General features: G+C 43.8%; 1 protein-coding gene across 2 annotated transcripts in view; it reads right to left on the bottom strand.

Moving 5' to 3' along the window:
* The window catches only part of ECPAS (Ecm29 proteasome adaptor and scaffold), an 86,751-nt gene extending 64,170 nt beyond the window's left edge, over window positions 1-22,581 (bottom strand). The window contains exons 1-3 of one of the 2 annotated variants that reach the window (XM_045020720.1): window positions 22,432-22,581; window positions 5,481-5,611; window positions 695-811 (exon numbers count right to left, since the gene is read on the bottom strand). In XM_045020720.1, coding sequence (XP_044876655.1) covers window positions 695-811; window positions 5,481-5,611; window positions 22,432-22,453 — 270 coding nt within the window. In that variant the 5' untranslated portion in view covers window positions 22,454-22,581. Of the gene's footprint in view, window positions 1-694; window positions 812-5,480; window positions 5,612-21,946; window positions 22,084-22,431 lie in introns of those variants that run through there. The other variant, XM_045020719.1, reaches the window with a different exon arrangement.
* Window positions 22,582-24,562: the final 1,981 nt, after the last annotated feature.

Here is a 24,562-nt window from a genome sequence, read left to right on the forward strand (position 1 = left end):
GTTATTTTCCATTAAGAACATGCATGGGTTAGCAGCAGAGCAATGAGAGGGAAGACAGGTCTTTTCCAATGTTCTGCAGTCTTTCCCATGAAATCAGTATCAGTATTTGTAATACACACACTACAGTTCAGCTAAGAATGGTCTTCACTAGTTTCACAAAGTGGTTAGTAGTTTTAGGTTGTTGTTTAAAAAAAAAAAACAAAGACTAAATGAATCTGATAAAGTTTCCCTTCTGAAAAATGGGGATATTATTCCCTTTCTCCTGCTTTGTCTCATCTATCAAGGTCCTGATCCTGAAAACACTTACACATATTACTCATGTGCATAAAGACAAGCACATGTTTATATATTTGCAGGATCGTGGCCCTAAATTGTAATCTCTTCAGGGCAGAGATTCACTCAGTAGGTGCTGGTTCTGCACCTGGCACAATGGGGCCTCTAGGTGCGACTAATACAAACAACCAATCTGTCAATTTCAAGTACTCATGAAAGTTGGAGAATAATTGAAGTGGTGTCACAAAAAATTGTTAGCAATTTAGTAGTTTCACCCATACTAGAGGCATACAGTTGTTTATTTTAAGTCATCTCTCTCATCATAATAATATGTTTCTGAAGGTACCAGGAGGAGCCTCTAAAGAATAGAAAGCTCACCTTTGTACAAATCAGGTAACATTCTTGGAAGAACAGTACTTACGGTGACAAAGGAAACTGCAGCGGGATCTTGGTATTGGACTAGTAAAGTCTCTACTGGAAGTTGAATTTTTGGACGACTTTTGATGCGTTTATTCAAGTGAACTAGGAGCTCCATGACCTGGGAGGGAGAAAAAATGATTAGCCTCAGCTTTGCGTTCAATATGTTTCCAATACAATATGATCCATTAAACACAGAACAGGCCAAAGAGTTCTGCATGACTTAGTTCCCAACTCTTTGACAAGATGGCTGCCATCATTTTATCATATTATCCATTCGCCTGCATGAAATGCGTTGGCGGTCTCCAGACACTTTCTAGCAGACTCTCATCCACATCACAAAACCATCCGCCACAAGTGGTGCCCTTGTTAGCAGGATTGGAAGAGATATCAAGGAAAGAATGATTATGGAGAGTTAACTTGTCTCTCTCTCTATATAGTTGGCTGCTGTATCTCAAGATGGAGGAATGCTGGCAGAGTGATGTGGGGAAGGCTGCAATGTGCCAGCAGTGCTGTACCCTGTGGACAGAGGATGATTCTAGTACCGAAAATCTAGCACTTGTGGCGGTTGCCAAATCAGTCTGATAAAAGAAAAAGGGTTCCAATTAAACGAGACAGTAATTAAACTGAGCTAGAACATTTGTATACAGGGACGTCCCTAGAGGCGGAAGTGACTGATTCCTCTCTTTTGGGATTGACCGTGCCAGCCAATTGCGCAGGGTCCAGGGCGGGAGTGATGGATTTGTCTCTTCTGAGACAAACTGCGCCAGCCAATCGCACCGGCTCACGGAGCCCCCCCAAAGCACGGGGCCCAGAGCAGTCATCCCAATTCGCCCTACCCAAGGGACAGCTCTGTTTGTATACCACCTTCTCCCCTGCCAAGTGCCTTATCTGGTCCAGCATGGTCAAACACTCCAGACTGCACATGGTCAACTCTGTTCCTGAAGCACCTGGGCATGATCTACTCAATATACACCATCAGCCTTCCTGGTGTCTAGCTGAGACTGGGCTTTGGATGAGAGTTAGCTAGCTGAAGCGCAGCATGGAGAACACAGTCAGTGTTGGCAGGCTAGGGGAAAACGACTGGAGGAAATAGCAGCGCTGACCTTTACTATCTCAGCCGGGAGAGTCTGCACATCTTGTGTTACCCAAGTTAACAACTTGGATAACTTGTTCAAATCTCTGCTACTTCTGGAGCCGCAGATAGCAGCAGTGGCCATGAGTGCTTTTTCTACCATCTAGACTGCATGAAAGTTGCAACCCCTTTCTTTTTGATGTAGCACTCACCCTAGTTACCTAACACCTTTGTTACTACCAGAGGGGGTTACTGCAATGTGCTGCTTCTGGGGCTACTCCTGAAGCCATAAGGGGTGTTTCTGCTGGTGAAGAAAGCAGTTGTCTGCCTGTATGCTTTCCGTGAAAAATACTAATACACCTATGCTTTAGAGACTGCACTGGCTAGCTGAGTAACCCCAAAGATCCACAGAAGTCAGCTGGAGCTGAGGACAATTAGCACTTCAGTTTATTTATAGGTGCAATTTAAACTGATTTTGAGCTAACTTAGCCTCTCATTGTATGGGCTTGTAGGGAATACAATCTAGTTCCCTCTCCAAACTCACTGAGAGAAGGATCCAGTACAGTGCAAGAGGGAGCATAAAAAGCTTTCATAGACAATTGAGCAATAACATGGAACTGAGGTGTCATGAGAGTCTGTAAACTGCTGCCTGATCAGCTAAACCAACAAAGACAACACATGTAGCAAACCTTAAAGCAGTTAATTGTGGGTATTTCACTTGTAACCACATATTATTGCTATTATACAGAGTGGGGGAGGGAATTACACCCAAAACACATTATGCAGGAGAACAAAGCATAAACAGATTGTATATGGAAATTCTTTTGCTGTGATTACAATGGCAGTTTGGGGCACCTGGCTAAACCATTCAGGATGGCAGCTGAGAAAGAAGCTGGTTCGAATTAGATGTGTCTGGGTTCGATTAAGGAGGTATTAGATTTTCTAAGAAGGTATATGAGGGTTTCAAGGTAAGCGGTCGGCCTCAACCTCTTACTCAGTCTACATGTCTATGACCCATCCTAGAGACACCCAACCAGTGCAGTGACACCTGGCACTGTGCTAGCAGTCAAAGAATTCAGGATGAGAGCAAGGGAAATGAAGTAACATGCTAGTTGGAAGAAATCAAAGGGAGGGGAGGGAAGCCTGAGGAGGAAAAGTACTGATTGTCAGAGAAACCCTATGTATGGTGGAAAAACTGGTTGAGAACTGAACAAACTACTCCTGCTCTTCTAAAACTATGTTAAGACCAACAATGACATTTAGGGCTAGTCTACACTTGAAAGTTTTACCAGTATAACCAGGAAGTGGGATTATTTTTGCCAACATCATTATACTGGTAAAAGACCCAGTGTAGATGCAATTATCCCAGTATAAAGTATGCCTTACACTGCTAGAGATTATTTAAACTCCCAAATCAAAACAAGCTATGCCGCAATTGCACTTTTATATCCTATAACTATGTCTACGTTGCAGAGGTTTTGCCACTTGGAAAGATGCTGGCATAATCTATTTCCGATTTCATTCATCTGGCTTATTGGCCTTTGTTTTCTAAGACCACAATTCAGCAAGCGCTTAGGCATGTGCTTAAAGTTAAGCTTGTGCTTAGCTCCCATTGTCTTCAAATGTGTTTAAGTGCTTTGCTGAAGAGGGATGGGGGGGCAACGTTCTTTGCCGAATCAGAGCCAACGTTAGCACAGACCATTTGGTATATTTTGAAAAGTTGTCGGTGTCTGAAAACATGCCATATTTCGCAGTTTAGAAGAGAGACTAAAGTGAGCCAGCAGATTGAAAAGCAAGGCTTTGAGGTAAATAATGTATCAAAAGCCGAGCAGGTTTCTCTGCACAAATGCATAGTGCACATTAGATCCTCGCTGAGATTTACAAGCGGTCAGTTAGGTTTTTAATCACCTTTGATTGGCTGCTAAACACTTAATTTAGAATAATTCTCCTGTATATTTGTTTAAGATGAGAACCGTAAACATACTTAAAAACCAACAATAGAATAACCTGTAAATCGGGATTTTAAATAATTTTCAAAACAAAAATACTGGAAGAGTCAATTCCTCCCCCACCCCATTTTGTCAAGAACAACATTCAGGATTCTGTATTTCCCTGCTGAGAGTGGACCTTACAAACACTTGGAGCACAGAAAAATGATCGGTTATGTTCGTGATATCTTTTGCATGGAAAATATCAAACTTTGGTCTAGACAGGAAAGTAAAGTGAGTAATATTTTTTGGTTTACAATTTAATGTTAAGCCCACACCGAAACAAAAATATTTGTCATTTCGTAAGATTTTTAATTTTTAAAAATTGCCGTCTTTGGCCTTTTCCTACGCATAATCATTCAGCTGAACCAGGTTAACAAATTCCAACTTGAAAGAAGAAAACACATCACACTAAGGAACTTCACCAGCTAGCCGGATGCTTTCGCTCACAACAGTCCTTCAGCATGTTGACAACAATACACATCTAGTGCCAGATTTTCAAGTGTTTGGCACCCACAGTTGGGACCAGTTTTTGGTGCTTAAATGGGAGCTGAGCTCTTTTGAAAATCTGGCCCCAACTGTAGGTGTTGAGCTTTTTAGAAAAAAAAAATTGGCCATAGTGGCACAATAGTTTCCCCACTTGCACAAGATTTAATAACATTGGGGTGGAGAGGGGGGGTTGGCAGATTAAAAAAAAAAACAAAACAAACCCTGAATCTCCGTGGTAGCTCATCTCTCAGTTGCTATTCCCAGATTTCTAGTGCACCCTGTAACAGATATGGCAGTTTCCTGCAATATCTTTGGGAGATATTGAATTAAGTTTAAGTATCTTTGGAGTCCATGGTATTAAATGCAAAGGTTATGTATTAGTGGGGGCCTTGATGATCAAAGGACTATAATGCACAATGTGGCAGATAAGAATGAACTTTTGGGACAACACATGTGAAGTGGATTTCCCAGGAGGGCCGCTGAATGCCAATTGCCCCACCCACAATTATGCAAAAACCCAGCCTTTGCCCTGAAGAGGGGTGATTGTCCCCCCAAGATCAAAGGCTCAAACCATATAAAGGAGTGACTTTATACAGACACTTGGGGGAGCCTATTCTGAGCTACCGGCTGTTAGGAACTTGTAAAGACAGAAGAATCCCTTGGTGGGGTTTGAAGGACTGACTCCTACCGGAGCCCTTGCTGACGTTGGGAATGATTTCCAATAAGCTTATTAGCATGGGTGCAGCTTCTTTTGTTTTTAATGTTTTCTCTGTATTGCTTTCATCTGAAGAACAAACGTGCTTTTTTAGAAAGGGCTGTGTGATATCACTGAGGGCAATTACACTGGTGATAGCCTCCAAGGATAAAGCAAAGTGCAGGTGCAGGCCATTAAGACCATCTGACTTACTGGCGGACTCACAGTGTAAGGCAGGGAGTTGTGCAGCCTGGAAAAACCCCAGTCAGGAGGGGAGAGACGTGGGAGCTGGGAGCCTATGAGCAAGTGCCCTTGCTGGACCAGCAGGTTGCCTTAACTGAGACACAACCAGTTAAGTGAATGATAGCCATGACTATTGCAAGTGTCCTGATCTGACAGCAAACAGGAGTGACTCTATACATCACATTAACATTACACAGAATATTCTCTCTTATTGAAAGCAGCCAGTAACACCAAATCATCGATACATCATGGATGTCTACATCTCCAGTGGCTGGAAATCTTACAATAACTGCACCCTTACCTTTTTACGCACTCCTTCCTGCGTGCTGGACAGTTTGAGCAGGACAGGGGGTAGGAATTTCGATATAATATTCTGTAACTGCTCATCTGTTTCTGCATGGCCAAGACGTAAGAATACACGTTCAAGTTGATCTGTAGTTTAAAAAAAAAAAAATAAGGTTCATTGGGAGTTAGAAAGCCAAAAACAGCAGACAAATCTTTTCCTACTTATGGGTTAGTAATACAGCAGCTGGGATGAAAGTACGGTAAGGATTGAGCATCTTCAATCAAAGCGCTCAACAAAGCATGATCTTCTATTTTTAAAACTGCAAACTTTCCGTTGCTGAAAGATACTGGATTGATGGCTTAAATCCTCGATTATCCACAGATCGGGTTCAGCATGGACAGAAGCAGTGGAAACTTCCACACACTGCCCCACTTATCGGCCTCAGCCCTAATCTTGAATACCACCAGGTGGAGACAGTACTTCAGCTTCTGTACCTAGTAATCCTTTGGCCTCACTGCTCTGACCGCCAACCAACTTGTCAATTGCAGTGGTCGTTTTTGAGATACAGACATCTGTCTGCGGGACTCTGGACTAAGACCATAACAAAGGCCACCAGACAGCCACTGAATGGCAATAACTTTTGGTCTATTATTATTTATATTGCTGGAGAGCCTAAGAACCCCTGTCCTGCACCAGGACCCCCTGGTGCTATACATTGCACAAACAGAAGGTCCCTGCACCAAGAGCTTACAACGTAGCGTGGGATGGATTTGATCCAGCAACCAAGAGAGGAAAGGCTCTATGCTCTGTTACCAAGCCACTGAGCCACCATTAGAAAAACATTTATGAAGCTGAACAAACTATCTGGATTTGCTATTATTTGTTAACCCAATTTTCAAGCGAGACTGTCATAATCAATAGGAATTAAATGTGGGTGCCAGAAAAGTAATGATATTTTGACATAACTTAAAACGCAAAAGACTTTGAAGGTCCTATCACCCATATGAACGTGTTGGAGTGTTCTGACAATCTCATTTCTCTATCCCTCTCACCGCCTCTCAGTACCACCCAACCCAGGAAGGAGTATAAAATAACAGTATGAATGTCAGTAAGGACATAGGAGTCACAAATGATACAAGATCAGGAGGGGAGGAAGAGACCAAAAACATGCATCTGTTCCCTGTATGAACTAGGAAAGGATCCTCTTAGGAACACTGACAAGACCAAAATCCTCTGTTGGCAACTCAAGCAATTGGCTTGAAGACCACCTGTCTTTTGGCTAATAAATGGGAAAGTCACTGTTTTAAGCACTAGGATCTAGCTGACCTGATGGCTAAACTAGAAGAAAAGCAGACTGCCACATGGGCAGCAAGACACCGAAGCAGCACTTTTACAGCGTGGGATGGGGGCAGGATGGTTCTGATACACAAGAGCGGGAGTGTTCCGTTCTCTTCTCTGCTTCTTCACTATGCACACCTGATCTACAACAGATTGCTAACAGGGTCAATGCAATTGGGAGATTACAGGCAAAAAGGCAGCCTACAACAAGGGGAAGCTAAAACCCTTACAGATCCAACATGGACTGCCCCACACTGGTTTGCTTTTAATTTAAATTGAGGGGAAATGCTCTTTGCCCTGTCCCTAAACTGTGATGCCTGCGGGACGAAAGTATGTTGTTGGGGGCTCCAGGATGCCCTGATACAGGAGAAGGAAAATCCCTTGTTAGAGGACCCATACTGCTCATTAAAGGATGTGACAGAGTGTACTCCCTGGAGACCCACGTAGAGCCAAGAGTCAGTCCTCCATCAGCTCTACAGAGTAATGGTCCACACGCAGTTGGTCTTGACAATCTATCAAGCCCTATTGCTACCTATCAGAGGAAGCAGCAGCAAAGAGGGACCAGTCTAATGCAGTCAAGTAAGAAGGAAGCAGTGCTCTTCTGCTTGAAACACCCAAAAGGAGAGAACGTTTGTTTGAACTTTAGTTATACCCTAAAAGAGAGAGGATTTGATGGGTTGAGGGATGGGCTGCTTAGACTTGGGGGAGGGAGAGGCCCTCCTGTCACAAAGGTTTAACCCTGTATTCCTTGGGAACCCAAAGCTCCCACAGAAGTCAATGAGTTTTGGATGGATACACAAGGGATGGAGGGAATCAGGCCCTCAACGGGCAACACGGAGGTTTAAGTACAAATACTGCACCTGCAGATTTTAAGTGACTTTTGAACTCACTCTTCAGATAGGAAGGCCTTTGGAAATGATGCTCTATTGTCTCTAACTTTCCCCATCCCTTTGTTAAAGCCCTCACAGGGCTTGTACACACTTACAGCGGTGCAGCAGCACCGCTGTGCCACTTTAGCATTTAGTGAAGATGCCAATGGGAGATGTTCTCCTGTGGGCAGAGGTACTCCACCACCCCTGAGCGGCGTAGTTATACCGACATAAGGTGGTCATGTAGACACACTATCATCTCTCTGCAGGCAGCAGACCAAGCATACACACGGCCCTCCCAACATTTTGTTTCTGGTTGAACTAAACAGGGTAAGCCGTTGAAAAGACAAATGACTAAGATTTTAATGCCAGCTGAATTACAAGTCAAGATTCAGCAGTTCCTTCCAATGCAAATTGTATTTGTCAGTGAATCTCTCGTCTCATGGGGATTTTTCTTGCTTTCTCATGCTATCAGCTGCCTCAGGGAACCAAGATACATTCTTCCCACCTAATTTAAAAAAAAGCTTCTCTCATGTCCTGCCTTTCTCTGTCATATTTCATTTCCCTAAAGTATCTGCCTTCTGAGAACTCTCTGATGCTCCATGAATTGAGCAACCTGGGGTAATAAGAGCCTGATCCTGAGAGCCAGTGGGCACACACAACTCTGACTGCATTCTGTAACCTTAACAAAGTCATCAACAATATCTGCAGTGTCTGTGCTCACCACTGGCTGCAGTGCACCCAAACTGCGCATCTGGGAGGCCTTCCCAATGTCATGTTCTTTGTGATAGAGAATAAATAGGACTTGATTGCAGTGAATGCAAAGAAGGTAAATTTATTTATTATAATCTTCTGCTAAAGATATATAATTTTCAAAAGCAGAGATACAGAGTAGAAGCCACAGGAAATATAGGAATTCTGTGAAGCAGCAGTCAAGCAAAACGTATGTTAAAAGGGAAAGTCAACTAACAAAAAGTATACTGCTTTTCCAATTTTTTCCTCTGCTATTGTTATAAGTAGCACCCAAGACTACTATGATAAGATGAAAGAGAGTGGAGAAAGAACAATTTCCTCTCTGTCCAATGTATTTACTTTGTGTGTTTGACATGTACATTATTTTCCACAGGTTTCCTCTGTATAGTCAGTTAAGTTCCAGTCTCGCAAATGCGGACTCGTGTGCTTAACTTTAAACCTGGAGTAATCCCACTGATTGCAATGGAACTACTCACATGCTTGAAGTTAAGCACATGGATGTTTGCAGGATTATGGACTAAATCAGTTTCCTCTGTGGTTGGTGTGGGCTTGTCACATAGCAACAGGGAAGAGGAAAAACGTTTTAATAAAAACAAGAAAATGTGACTGTAAACCCACAAACCCTGACAGCTGTATCACCTGAAACTACTTTTAATTATCTAAATTGACCACTTCTCAAGTTGTCTCCTGCATTGGTGTAGCCGTGTTGGTCCCAGGGTATTAGAGAGACACGGTGCTGAGGCAATATCTTTTGTTGGACCAACTGCTGTTGTTGAATGAGATGCGCTTTCGAGCTATAGAGCTCTGAAGCAGCAGTTCTGTGTAATTTGAAAGCTTCTCTCTCTCACCAACAGCAGTTGGTCCAATAAAAGATATTACGTGCCCACCTTGTCTGTCATTTCTCAAGCTGACAGTGTACTTTAGAGGACAGCATCCCCAAAGAACCAAAGAAAAGAACACATCTGGATCCATCTGGTCCACCGGAGATGGCATCAAACTGGGACTCAGGAGACCTTAGATCTGTTCCCAGCTATGACTGACCTGATTGTGTGATGTCTGGCAAGTCATCTCACCTCTCAGCACCTTTGTCTCCTTTCATATCCTTTATCTGTCGTCTATTTAGTCTGTAATCTCTTTAGAGCATGATTTTTCTCTCACTATGTATTTGTCCAGCACCCAGCCCAACGAAGTCCTGATCTCAGTAGGGGCCTCTCGGTGCTACTAGAATACAAATGATTAACAACTCTCCGACTTGCTTTCCTGGCTACCAAATTCCAAAGAAAGGTAATCAGTACGGCTGTCGATTAATCGCAGTTAACTCACACAGTTAACTCAAAAAAATTAATCGCAATTAATCTCAGTTTCAGTCGCACTGTTAAACAATAGAATACCAATTGAAATTTATTAAATATTTTGGATGTTTTTCTACATTTTCATATATATTGTATTCTGTGTTGTAACTGAAATCAAAGTGTATATTATTTTTTATTACAAATATTTGCACTGTAAAAATGATAAACAAAAGATGCTGGTGGCATCTGATAATGAAAATGAATATGCGTCGGTCCGCACTGCTTTGGATTGTTATCGAGCAGAACCTCCCATCAGCATGTCCCGTGGAATGGTGGCTGAAGCATGAAGGGACATGTGAATCTTTAGTGCATCTGGCACGTAAATCTCTTGCGGAGCTGGCTACAACAGTGCCATGAGCATGCCTGTTCTTACTTTCAGGTGACATTGTAAATAAGAAGCAGGCAGCATTATCTCCTGCAAATGTAAACAAACTTGTTTGTCTGAGCGATTGGCTGAACAAGAAGTAGGACTGAGTGGACTTGCAGGCTCTAAAATTTTACATTATTTTATTTTTGAATGCAGGTTTTTTGTACATAATTCTACATTTGTCAGTTCAACTTTCACGATAAAGAGATTGCACTACAGTACTTGTATTAGGTGAACTGAAAAATACGATTTCTTTTGTTTTTTTACAGTACAAATACGTAAAGTCATTGCAGAGAAACTAAATGAATTCTTTGCTTCAGTCTTCACGACTGAGGATGTTAGGGAGATTCCCAAACCTGAGCCGTCCTTTGTAGATGACAAATCTGAGGAATTGTCACAGATTGAAGGGTCATTAGAGGAGGTTTTGGAATTAATTGATAAACTTAACAGTAACGAGTCACTGGGACCAGATGGCATTCACCCAAGAGTTCTAAAAGAACTCAAATGTGAAATTGCGGAATTATTAACTATGTTTGTAACCTGTCCTTTAAACCAGCTTCTGTACCCAATGAATGGAAGTTAGCTAATGTAACGCCAATATTTTAAAAGGGCTCTAGAGGTGATCCTGGCAATTACAGACCGGTAAGTCTAACGTCAGTACCAGGCAAATTAGTTGAAACAATAGTAAAGAATAAAATCGTCAGACACGTAGAAGGACATAAATTGTTGGGCAAAAGTCAACATGGTTTCTGTAAAGGGAAATCATGTTTTACTAATCTATTAGAGTTCTTTGACGGGGTCCACATGTTTGTTGACAAGGTGGATCCAGTGGACATAGTGTACTCAGATTTCCAGAAAGCCTTTGACAAGGTCCCTCACCAAAGGCTATGTAAATTAAGTTGTCATGGGATAAGAGGGAAGATCCTTTCATGGATTGAGAACTGGTTAAAAGACTGGGAACAAAGGAGTAAATGGTAAATTTTCAGGATGGAGAGGGGTAACTAGTGGTGCTCCCCAAGGGTCAGTCCTAGGACCAATCCGATTCAACTTATTCATAAATGATCTGGAGAAAGGAAAACAGTGAGGTGGCAAAGTTTGCAGACGATACTAAACTGCTCAAGACAGTTAAGACCAAAGCAGACTGTGAAGAACTTCAAAAAGATCTCACAAAACTAAGTGATTGGGCAACAAAATGGCAAATGAAATTTAATGTGGATACATGTAAAGTAATGCACATTGGAAAAAATAACCCCAACTATATACACAATATGATGGGGGCTAATTTAGCTACAATTAGTCAGGAAAAAGATCTTGGAGTCATCATGGATTGTTCTCTGAAGACATCCACGCAGTGTGCGGCGGCAGTCAAAAAAGCAGACAGGATGTTAGGAATCATTTAAAAAGGGATAGAGAATAAGATGGAGAATATCTTATTGCCCTTATATAAATCCATGGTACAACCACATAGAATCATAGACTTTAAGGTCAGAAGGGACCATTATGATCATCTAGTCTGACCTCCTGCACAACACAGGCCTCAGAGTCTCACTCACCCACTACTGTATCAAACCTATGTCTGAGCCACTGAAGTCCTCAAATCATGGTTTAAAGACTTCAAGGTGCAGAGACTCTTCCAGCAAGTGACCCGTGCCCCACGCTGCAGATAGGCAAAAAATCCCCAGGGCCTCTGCCAATCTGTCCTGGAGGAAAATTCCTTCCCGACCCCAAATATAGCAATCAGTTAAACCCTGAGCATGTGTGCAAGACTCACCAGCCAGACACCCAGGAAAGAATTCTCTGTACTATCTCAGATCCCACCCCATCTAGTGTCTCATCACAGGCCATTAGGCACATTTACCACTAATAGTAAAACACCAATTAATTGCCAAAATTAGGCTATCCCATCATATCATCCCCTTCATAAACTTATCAAGCTTAGTCTTGAAGCCAGATGTCTTTTGCCTCCACTGCTCCCCTTGGAAGGCTGTTCCAGAACTTCATTCCTCTGATGGTTAGAAACTTTTGTCTAATTTCAAGTCTAAACTTCCTGATGGCCAGTTTATATCCATTTGTTCTTGTGTCCATATTGGTATTTATCCCTCTGATACATTTAGAGAGAGCAATCATATCAACCCTCAGCCTTCTTTTGGTTAGGCTAAACAAGCCAAGCTCTTTGAGTCTCCTTTCATAAGACAGGTTTTCCATTCCTCGGATCATCCTAGTAGCCCTTCTCTGTACCTCTTCCAGTTTGAATTCATCCTTCTTAAACATGGGAGACCAGACCAGCACACAGTACTCCAGATGAGGTCTCACCAGTGCCTTGTATAACAGTACTAACACCTCTTTATCTCTACTGGCAATACCTCACCTGATGCATCCCAAGACTGCATTAGCTTTTTTCATGGCCATATCACATTGGCGGCTCATAGTCATCCTATGATCAACCAATACTCCGAGGTCTTTCTCCTCCCCTGCTACATCCAACTGATGCATGACCAGCTTATAACAATAATTCTTGTTATTAATCCCTAAATGCATGACCTTGCACTTTTCACTATTAAATTTCACCCTATTACTATTACTCCAGTTTACAAGGTCATCCAGATCTTCCTGTATGATATCCGGGTCCTTCTCTATGTTAGCAATACCTCCCAGCTTTGTGTCATCCGCAAACTTTATTAGCACATTCCCACTTTTTGTGCCAAGGTCAGTAATAAAAAGATTAAATAAGATTGGCCCCAAAACCGATCCCTGAGGAACTCCACTAGTAACCTCCCTCCAGCCTTGAATATTGCCTACAGATGTGATTTCCTCAAAAAAGATATACTGGCATTAGAAAAGGCTCAGAGAAGGGCAACTAAAATGATTACGGGTTTGGAACGGGTCCCATATGAGGAGAGATTAAAGAGGCTAGGACTTTTCAGCTTGGAAAAGAGGAGACTAAGGGGGGAAATGATAGAGGTCTATAAAATCATGAGTGATGTGGAGAAAGTGGATAAGGAAAAGTTATTTACTTGTTCCCATAATACAAGAACTAGGGGCCACCAAATGAAGTTAACAGGCAGCAGGTTTAAAACAAATAAAAGGAAGTTCTTCACGCAGCACACAGTCAACCTGTGGAACTCCTTGCCTGAGGAGGTTGCAAAGGCTAGGACTATAACAGGGTTTAAAAGAGAAGTAGATAAATTCATGGAGGTTAAGTTCATAAATGGCTATTAGCCAGGATGGGTAAGGAATGGTGTCCCTAGCCTCTGTTTGTCAGAGGGTGGAGATGGATGGCAGGAGAGAGATCACTTGATCATTACCTGTTAGGTTCACTCCTTCTGGGGCACCTGGCATTGGCCACTGTCAGCAGACAGTATACCGGGCTGGGTGGACCTTTGGTCTGACCCATTATGGCCGTTCTTATGTGTTGTAACTGAAATCAGTATATTTGAAAATGTAGAAAACATCCAAAAATATTTAAATAAATGGTAGTCTGTTATTGTTTAACAGTGTGATTAATCGTGTGATTAATTGCGATTCATTTTTTTAATCGCTTGATAGCCCTAGTAATCAGATCCATTTTGGATTAGCCCTGGCATTTCCATACTGCTGTGATCTGCTCCACAAAGTGTCTTTTCACAACTGGACTGTAACTGTAGCAAATTAAAAACAAAAAGCCCACCAGCCAAAAATAATAAATAAATAAAAAGTAAAAGCCTTTGACGTGCAATCTGCTAACCAAGACTGAAGCTTTTAATTCAATCTATTGACATATATGCTTTCTGTAATCTGCTATATTGATGAGTTGGTTAAGTCAGTGTTTTATTAGTATTAATTTGTAAAGCATTTTGCAATCCTTGGATGAAGATTACAATGATGGTATGAACGTTAATTAAGCATCATTTCATCCATCACTGAAATGCAAGTTACATCTGGAGAACTCTTTTGAGATTCTACACCAGACTATTCCCTAGGTCTCAAATCCAGGCTCACATTCCAGATTTAGGACCATAAAATATGCTGCTCTCTTAGCCCCATGTTCCCAACTATAACACCCATTATATTAGCTGGTTAACATAAAGGACTGACTTCTATATGTCTAACGTCTGTACTTCTTTGGTGAACATAGTGACACAGGAAAGAATGTTGATCGAGGTCTGGGATTAAATTTAACTCGACCAAGTGACTAAAATGAACTGTCTTTTTCAAGAGGGTAATACGATCAATTTTTTTTTATTTTTTTTAGGAGGATAGGAAACAAGAGAGGGATTCATAGGAGATGCAGCTAGAATAGCTTAACAGAGCCAGATCATATATTAAGTCAGTCTGAGAAATAACTTCTCTCTTCTATAGCTTTTAACCATCCTCTCAAATATAAGTCCGCCCAAATTATTAACCAAGGCACTCTGGGTTGCTAGGTTCACTCCATGGCCATGACCCACACTGTGGCCATGACCCCTGTTTGGAGTGAAGTGGCAAGAGGTCTCCTGCACAAGAGCTGTCTGTTTGGCTGGCAGGGGACTCCACCACCACTCCTCTTTGAGAAGGTTGTTCCTTCCCTCTCTATGGGCCATCTCTTCCCTGTCTTCAGATGGGCTGGAGTCCATCCTAGAGAAGGGATGTCTCAGCCCCACCCCTCCTGAGCAAAGGAGTGTGTGCGTGAGAGCTCTGCCACCACCACCCTGGCACAGCCACAATGGTGTCATGGCAATGAGGGGACACACAAAATCCTCTGCTGGGGTGGTATCAGCTGGGCCTCCCACAGCAGTTGGTTTCAGAATTAACAGCTCACTAGGATTAATGGCACAGTTCACCAATCAGAGCTATTGTTTAGGATGCTCGGCAGATATCACGGTATTAGTTACCCTTGGGACACTTTTTTAAGCTTTTCTTCCCAACCATGAGGACTAGAAACAGCTTGTTTTTTCAAATGAAATCTAGTCACCATGTAACTGAGAAGTTGGGCCCAATGTGACCTTTTCCAATTGTGCTCCAGTTATGATAACCACTGGCTACTTATCAAGAATAAATTAAAAACACAAGCATAAACAGTAGCATGACAAGATTAAAACAGGCTTCATTATTTGAAAGTAGTAAAACATAGAATCATTAAATGAACTGTTCATTTTCAAACAAATCAGTCTGAAAATGTTTTATTGTTACTGTAAGAAACGGTGCGTACGATTCTCTCTCTTATTGCGGTTTGTATACTGTGTAAAATTGACATAGTTTTTTATAGTCAGTTCTACTCTGTCCCCCCGTATAGCAAGTTAGGTCTCGATGCTGCAAACACTCACGCATAACTCAATGGCGCTACTGATGTGTGTAGGTGTTTGCAAGATTGTGACTTTGTTTTTTCCTACTATTGTAGGGTCTTTCACTCAGTAACAGGGGGAGAGTTTTAAGAAAATGTGTTTGTAAAACTACAAAGATTGAGTGGGGGACTTGGGAACAGATACAATATCTGAAACTACTTTAAAACTAATTTTACAAAACTGATCAGATTTCAAGTGTCTTTTCATATTCATTCATTTTGCACGAAAGAATCAGGAAAGTAGAGAAGCCAAAGAAATCTTTAGACCATTGCTTATAGCACCAGGGTCAATTTGTGTATCTAGATAGATGATATTTTTAGAAGCAGAAATATTATTTCTCACAAGTAGGTAACAGCATTTCCATGGTAACTTAAGGATTTCTAATGTCATTTCTAACCCCTTCTGGTTCTTTTCCAATCTATATGATAAAAGTATGTGCAAGAATATTGGTTTCAGAATTGATGGAAATACTTCATCTCACTAGGAGACAGAATAATACATTTCAGATTGCAGATACTACATATTGTATAAAACCACAAGTATTGTCTCTCTTTTTAAACCATCAAGGGAGTATAAATACACCTCTACCTCGATATAATGCTGTCCTTGGGAGCCAAAAAAAAAAATCTTACCACATTATAGGTGAAACCGCGTTATATTGAACTTGATTTCATCCGCTGGAGTGCGCAGCCCCGCCCCCCTGGAGCGCTGCTTTACCGCGTTATATCCGAATTCGTGTTATAATGGGTGGCTTTATAAAGGGGTAGCAGTGTATTTTTATAAAGCAAAGCCAGATCAATGGCAAGGCCCCGAATGGCAAAGTGTAAATGACTAGGGAAGTTATAGGAGCTCCTTCACTGGAGGTTTTCAAAAGGAGGCTGGATAGCCATCTGTCTCGGACAGTTTAGATGCAACAAATCTTGCATCTTGGCAGGGAGTTAGACTAGATGATCCTTGCAGTCCCTTCTAACCCTATGATTCTATGACCCCCCTCCGTCTCCCATATTTACCGCAGTGATCTCTGATCAGACATTACATCATGTTATTTAGGAGCCCCTAAATCTCGGTAGCCTTAGAGCTGGATCCTTCAGACACGAAAGTTAATGGCAAAAATCCAATAGATTGATTGGGCCTTTGCTCTGGTTCTGTTATATGGTCATTTGCCATAAGAAGTAGTGGAAAGGGAGGCACAGGGAAGACGTTTAATATACTGCACCTTTTAAAAGACAGTTTTGCCACCCATCTCTTACCATTTCTTCAATTAAAACAACAAAATAAACCCTTCTGGATGTTCGGCCTCATCAGTGTAGTTCACTGTTTATCCATCTGTTCAAAGATGTCAGCTCTCAGTTCAAATGCTATTTTTTGTGTGTCCAGTTTCTCCTCCCTTCCTCTTATACTAAAGAATTAGCTCCCAGTGGCATTTACAGCCATTGTAAAGAGCAAGTCAGCTGTTCTTTACAGAACGCTGTGATGTGTATTCGGTTAGGAAGAGAATATCAAGTATGAAGTGCATACATCTATTTATGAAAGCAGATTTGAGGGACTAACTAGGACTGAGACATGTCAAACCAGATGTACTTCACAACTGATCTAGTTAGCATAACAGTATCCGAGGAATCCAGCCATACAGTCTGAGCCTGGAACACAACAGAACTCCAGGACAGTAACTTTCTGAGAGAGGATGCAGGCAGCTACCTTCTTCACCTTCCCAAACCTAAACTCCATTTTATAGCAAAATCCCTGTGACCACAATATTAAAGCCATTCTGGAGGATGTACACGTCCTTAAAAACAGCTTATTGTTACTGCACTAAGACCGTTTTATAAAAGTTATTTTGTGCACATATCCTGGAATTTTCCTCCAAAAGCCCCTATGTCAATTAAGTGCTTACGTCTACCTGGATACAGTCAGACAACTTCATTCCCAGGATGACTAGGGGGGAAGAAGAGGAGACTGAAGCAAACGTTAAAAGAACAGAATGAAAAATGAGGTTTTCACTTCTCCAGAAGCTAAACAACTGATTCTACATCACTCTGAACTGGAGGAGCAAGATACCCAGTTTGGGAGTCCAGCTCTGATCTACTTGTATTATGCTTCCATTAAAACACTAGGAAAATTCTTGCTGGAATTGTATTAGGCCTTGGGGAAACGTACATCTAGAGTGGTTATAGCCAGGGCCGGCTCCAGTGTTTTTGCCGCTCCAAGCAGTGGAAAAAAAAACAAACAAACAAAAAAACCCGTGATCAGCTTCATTCTTCGGCAGCAGGTCCTTCCCTCTGAGAGGGACTGGGGGACCCGCTGCCGAAGAGCTGGACGTGCCGCCCCTTTCCGTTGGCAGCCCCAAGCGCCTGCTTGCTGCGCTGGTGCCTGGAGCCGGCCCTGGTTATAGCAGCATACTGGGAGTTAGGGTCTGGAGGTGCTGTTCATGGCTCTATCGCAATCTCAAATGACTTTAAGGGAGCACCACGAGGGACCTGTCCTAGTCACTACTCAAGTTTATAAAACATGATCTTTTACCGTGGGAATGTATTTTTCTATTTTCATCATATTCCTCCATAGCAGAGAAATGTTTAGATACAGATTTGAAATGCCAAAATTTGGATTTCCATGTGCATGTCATGTTTAGACTCCCTTTAGATTACTACCCATTCTCTTTGAAAATGGCTTTTCTTTCTTTCTGAATATGCACAGCTCTAGGCCCAATTTACTGATTTTATATTAGGATTCAAGCTATCACTGTTTAAATTATTCATCCACCAAATCATAAGCATCCTCATAAAAAGTTTAAACAAGTACTCTTTTCTCAACACAAAAAAAGGAATAACAGCTCATCTATTTGATTGCTGCTACAGATCAAAGTTTCTTATTGCTACACGCCTACAGAACAGGGACAAATTGGTTTTCTGATCTAAAAGAAAATTTTGGTTACTCCTTCAGGAGGCTCATTATCCTACAGATCTGGTTCCTTTCACAATACAATTTGATGCATTTAATTTTAGTCTCTCACACACTTCTACCTGCGAAGTCTGCCCAATTTTCCCCGCTCTGTGCTACCTGAATTTCTTATGCTTCCTGTTAAAGTCCACCTTTGACTGCACAACTTTTCCATTTATTCACAGAGGCGGCATTGGAAAAATCACCATCCTCCCTCTCCACAAAAAAACCCACCACCCTCAAGTCAGAAGGGTGGTACCATACATACTCTAGTGGTACAGCTGACAGATAAGTCATAGTTTACATAGTTTGAGACATCTGATGAGAGTGACATCAAACTGCTAAACTGGCTTGTACCCTATAAGACATCCATCTCTCCCCTCTTCCAGGCTTGGATTAAATTAAAGTGTGACTGCAAACCCAGTGACAATAGCCACAGGACACCTTGCCAAAAACAGGAAACAGTTATATTCAGTTTGTAGATGGAGCAAACTAGAACTCCATAGATTGAATAAAGCTGTGTCTGCAAGCAGGAACTCTTCCACTAAAGGCATGTCTACGCTAGACTTAAAATCGACCTATGTTAGGTCGACTTACAGTCACTGCAGTAATTACTGTGGTGGCTGATGTCCACACTACCCTTCTTCTGTCGCTGGTGCATGTCCTCAGCAGGAGTGCTTCCACCGACTGAAGAGGGGCAGCATGGGGGACAAGGCTCTCAGCTCTGCTCTGCTCCCGGGCAGGCTTCTCGCCTCCCAGTTCCCTGCTGGAGCCAGACACCTGAGGTTCTCACCTCCCTGAGCAGGGAGCCAGACAGGGGAAGCACAGCTGGGAGCTGGGAACCAGGCGGATGCAGCCTGGCTGGGATTGGGGAGCCAGTGTCAGCCAGGCTCTAGCTGCCGGGCTTTCTTGTCAATTTCAAGGCTCCAGCAGGTAGCCTTGAAATTGACAAGACAGCCAACAGCAGATGTAAGTAACTCAGTGTCTGAGACTGCATCACCCTAACTACATTAAGTTAAGTCCTAAGCCTCTCCTGGAGGTGGAGTTATGTGCAGTAGGGCACTTACATCAGGGGGACAAAGCTGTACTGTGTACTCTGATATAAGTAGGTCTACATAAGCTGCCTTACGTCAACCTAACTATGTAGCGTAGACCAGGCCCGAGTTGTTTTACAAGGTCTGCAAGTGAAGGAAACACTGGCAATATATAGTTGACAGTATAGGAAGAATTTAATGACTGATGGTGACCATGGAGTCTGTGATCAATTTTTCTAGACTACAGTGGTCATGACAATGATTCATCCCAACAGTCACTGGAATAAGTATGTTGAGATTTGTGTCAGACCTGAGAATCAATGAATTCTGTAGGTTTTTCTTATTCCTACATGAAATTATGGTTCTTTGCTGGCATCAGGGACACCACCAGTATTTTGATGTTCCGTAGTCTATTCACCTCATCCAATAGTTCAGTGGTTCTCAAACTGTGGGTCAGGATCCCAAAGTGGGTCACCAGGGCTGGTTTAGAGTTGCTGGGCTGGTTTAGAGTTGCTGGGCTCTGGGGCCGAAGTCAAAGCCTGAGGCCTTCAACCCTGGACAGCAAGGCTCAGGTTGTGCTTCAACTTTGGTCCCCGCACCTGAGGTGGTGGGGCTCGGGCTTGGGCTCCCACACCTGGGGCAGCAGGGCTCAAGGGTTGTGTAGTAACCCCTCCTGGGGTTGTGTAGTAATTTTTATTGTCAGAATGACACAGTCGAATGAAGTTTGAGAACTGCTGCAACAGTTTGTAGAAACTAAGCAGGCTAAAGGGGTTTTCTCTAAAGAGAGAGCAGAAGAATCAAGTTATACATCAAGCAGCAATGCATGGTTTAAATCTGACAGCCTGGAGCTTGAAAGTCTGCATTAAAACCTTTCTTCCTTCTGCTGAGTTTCTGGTAGTGAAATCAATTCCAGAGTCAAGCCAAGTCTAAAACACCACTTTCCTCAGCCCACTGATTTCTCCCATGGATCAGAATCACAGTTCCTCCAGCTGGGTTATACATCACACTGTTATTAATTCATCAAGGTTGTCTGAAAACTAGTTTTGTTATATCTCAGGAGATGCAGCAACAAGACAAGAAAACACTCGCTTAACATTTTATACTTCTTCAGAGACAGATCTATCATTACTGCACCAGATTCAGCAGTAGATTTGAAGGTTAAAAAACACCCCAAACTGGTTGTCCTTTCCCTCTAAATAAAAAAATATCTAAATTTGAACTATGTCACTCAGATTCTGACTACTATCCTGATCAGCACTGAGAACTGCATGGGCACAGGACCTGCCATGGAGTTTTAATGCTGGATCAGGGGCATCATTTGCAGAATAGAAGAAAACTGAAATGGATCAAATTTATTTTCCAATATATTTTATTCTTAGAGTCCTACTTTAAATTCATACAAAACATATCAAGCTCTGGAAGGGGAGAGTTTGTATATATGCACTTATTATAAGAAAAAAATATGAAATGAGCAAAGGATTATTCACATCTATTGTGTGCTGTCAGAGCTACTCTGGAGAGGAATATAAGCAACCAAAACTTTAAAAATACTTTGCACCTCCGTAGCACTTCGGATCCAAGCAGCTCTGCGCACTCTGCAAACATTAAGCTTCACAATACTCTAGTCTGATAAGGGAGCATAACTAATTGGAGTTCACAGATGGAGAAACTGAGTCAGGGAGCCAGGAAGGGCCTTGCCCAAGGCCATACAGGGAGCATGTTGGAGAGATGAGCCTGAGACCCCCTGTAATCACTGAGCGGGGACGGCATCTGCTCTAACCACTCAGCCAGTCTCAGCTGACGCCCACCAGTAACTTGCTAGGACCGAGAACTACATTTCCCAGCCAGCATCAGTGTCACGGGCTGCTGACAGTTCCTGCTCCGGGGCCCCAGGCCCAGAAACTCACCCCTCCCCAAGCAGGGCCCAGGCCCCAAGCAGGGCGAGCCACCCCGGGGGGGGGGCAGGGGCGCGCCCTGATCAGCCTGCACCACCCTCCCCTCGCCCTGTCCCCGCCGGGCCCAGCGCCCAGGGCCGGCCCCGCTACTGGGGAGGCTCCCTGGGGCTCCCCCGCCGCCCAAAGCGGAGTCACTGCGGCCTGCCCGGCCTGGGGCCCAGCCCCGGGGGGAGACGTTCGGCCTCTGCCCCCAGGCGCCGCTGGCTGAGGCTCGCGCCCCCAAGCCCGGCCTGGCAGAGCCCCCCCACCCCCACGGGGACCCTGACCCGGGGCCGGGGCGGGCGGGCTGAGAGCTGCGGGGAAGCCCCGGCCCCAGGCTTTAGTTTCCATTTCACACCGTGACTGCGCACAGCCGAGGCCTCGCCCCGGCCCCCTCCCGCCCCTCGCCCCGGCCACCCCCGGCCACACGGGGCGATGAAACCAGCTCCCCCCTCCCCCCGCACACCCCTCCCCAGCTCCCCGCCCCCTCAGACAGAGGGGACCCGGCCCCGCCCCAAGGTCAGGCACACACCGGGGGGGGGTCCTGCCAACCAAGATCCCCCCCCCGCCGCCGCCGCCCGTGTCCGTGTCACTTACTCAGCTCATCCTGGGCGGCGGAGGCGGCCGCAGCCATGTTGCCCGCCGTGGCGGGAGGAGGTGGGGGCGAGCGGTGGCTCCGGAGCAAGCCCGTCACGCGGGTCCCTCCGCTCCCCTTCGCCGGGCCGCGGGGCTGCTGCGGGGCAGGGGCCCTGCCTGGCTTCGCCTCTCCCCAGCGCCGGCCCCCGGGCGCGAGCTGCGGCTCCCTCTGGGCGCGAGCGAGCGAGCGATTGCGGCTCCGGCTCCCGCACCCTCCCCCGGTCCAGCCTCCCTCGCTTCACTTCAGTTTTATATTTAGAAAGAGCTGAGCCATCGTCCCCACCCCCCTCCCCCGTGTCTCTTTCCCCCTCCTCTGCCTGCTCCCGAGGCGCGACCTAACCCCACCCAGGCGCTAACCCCGACCCAGCAGCCCTCGCCTGCTGCCCATGTGCTCGGGCTCCTTCCCTGGGGGCTTTCCTCTTTCTGCCTGGGGGAGGGCAACTGACCTGAGTCCATGCTGACCTCCATGGCTGCTGAGGCACTTGCTTTTCTCCACTTAGAGAGGGGGTCGGGGCGGTGGAGAGAAACAGGTCAATCAGCAGCAAAACGGCCGCCTTTCTCCCCCTATCTGTGGTAGGTGCTTGTAGCAGTCTGGAGGGTTTCTAACTGGGAAAGGTGCTGCCTGGGACTTGGAGCCACTGCCGGCCAGGCACAGATTTAGAGGAAGTGTGAAACACTCCCAGGGGGTGCCACTTCCTCCCATCTGTCCTTCCACTGCTACTAGGCTCCTGTCCATACCCTCAAACTGCTCCCTTACTTCAGTGTTTCTTTTACAATCTAATTTAGGGCTTGTTTACATGGAGAGTTATTCCCTAATAGCTAATCCTGAAAACTCCATGTGCAAATGTTTTTATTCCAGAATAAGAGTGCTTTATTCTGAATTAGCTTAATCCGCTCAGTTCGACTAAGGCACTCATATGCTGGAATAAGAGAGTCCACACATGGACTTAATCAGGAATAGTTAAGCAGCTTTAAATTCATATCCTACCATATTCCAGATTACTTTTCATGTGTGGACGCTCATATTCCAAAATAAGAATACCTTATTCCAATAGTGTATTCCAGTGGGTTAAACTATAGGGAATAAAGCACTCTCAATAAGGCTTCCACTCCTCTCAGTACTTCTAATTTATAAATGCTCTTTTAAAGAGCATTTATAAATGCATTTATAAATGCTCTTTTAATGTGTTCCATTCTATGCATCCAAAGAAGTGAGCTGCAGCTCACGAAAGCTCATGCTAAAATAAATTTGTTAGTCTTTAAGGTGCCACAAATACTCCTGTTCTTTTTGCGGATACAAACTAACACGGCTGCTACTCTGAAACCTTTTAAAGAAAGACATTGTCACCACTCCTTATTTAGTGCTTTGGCCTCAGTGGCTATCAGCATCAAGGTGTGTCAGGTATAACCGCACCACAAGAATCCTCCAAGGAATAACTCTGTCTCCAACCCTCCTGTGGTCATATTTTAAAAAAACCTCTGCAAATAAATATTTGGGAAGGAACTGAAGTTTCATATTGAAGGCCTTTTTTTTAGCCTGAGGTTATTCTCACTGAGATACTATTTTCAAACCCTGCTAATAGAGGAGGCAAATGTTAATTCTAAGCAAATTTAAACATAAAGTTGAATTGCTATAATAGAAAACCAAAGACCTAGCAAAAATATTAGCCCTCCATGCTTCTCCAAACACGCCTCCCTCACCTAACTTAGTCACACGATGGGATGGTATTGACGGAGGATTCCAAAAAATGGAGCAATACCTTTTGAATCTCTCTCTATTGCATAACTTACAGCAGACCCTATAGTGCCCAATTGTCAGCTTTTTTATAATAACTGCAGCTTGTCTGATTCTTGAAAGTTGGGGTAGCTGTTTTCTTACTGACTGAAGAACAAATGCATTGGAAATATCCAGGCATTGACCCATTACCTATCTACTTGTTCTGCTTTTCTTTGTCAGGGTTGCCAGTGTTAGCAGAAGTTGCAGTTTGCTTTACGTGAGCCCATTTGGGAGTGGCGAGTGAGTGGGTGGAACACCAGATACTGATCCCATCCCCGGAAGAGTCGGGTGGGTTAGTGAGTGTGTATGCACAATCAGTTGGCCTGCTGCCACCAAAAAGACAACATGGACACCATACTGCTTCAAGTCCTAATCAGAATGGCTACAGGACAGGAGTTCAAACTGAGGTTGGGTAAAACCTATTCACAATGCTAACAGTGATTTCCTCCTGCACAAAGTGACTAAAGGTGATAAAGAATTGAAGGAGAAGATTCCAGCTAGGATTGGAAAAGCCAGATTACAAGTGAGGTATTTGGTTTTTGTAGCAAGGTGCAACAAATTAAACAAGTGAAACATCATCACCCTGCGGTGAGAGTCAGGTCTATCAAAGAGCTGGTTATGTTCATCTGTCAAGAAAAGGATGTAAGGATATGGGAAAAAGCAAGCAAGAGTATCTGCTAATGCAGAAAGGAGACAAAGAAATCTGTAGGAAGCATAAGTGAGAAAAACCATGGTGGGGCTACAGTTTCAGTGGATAAAAGCCTCACGGCTCAAATGAATGTGGAGGGTATTTTTATGAC

This window comes from Mauremys mutica, chromosome 6 (genome assembly GCF_020497125.1).
Source record: "Mauremys mutica isolate MM-2020 ecotype Southern chromosome 6, ASM2049712v1, whole genome shotgun sequence".
NCBI classification, from domain to species: Eukaryota; Metazoa; Chordata; order Testudines; family Geoemydidae; genus Mauremys; species Mauremys mutica.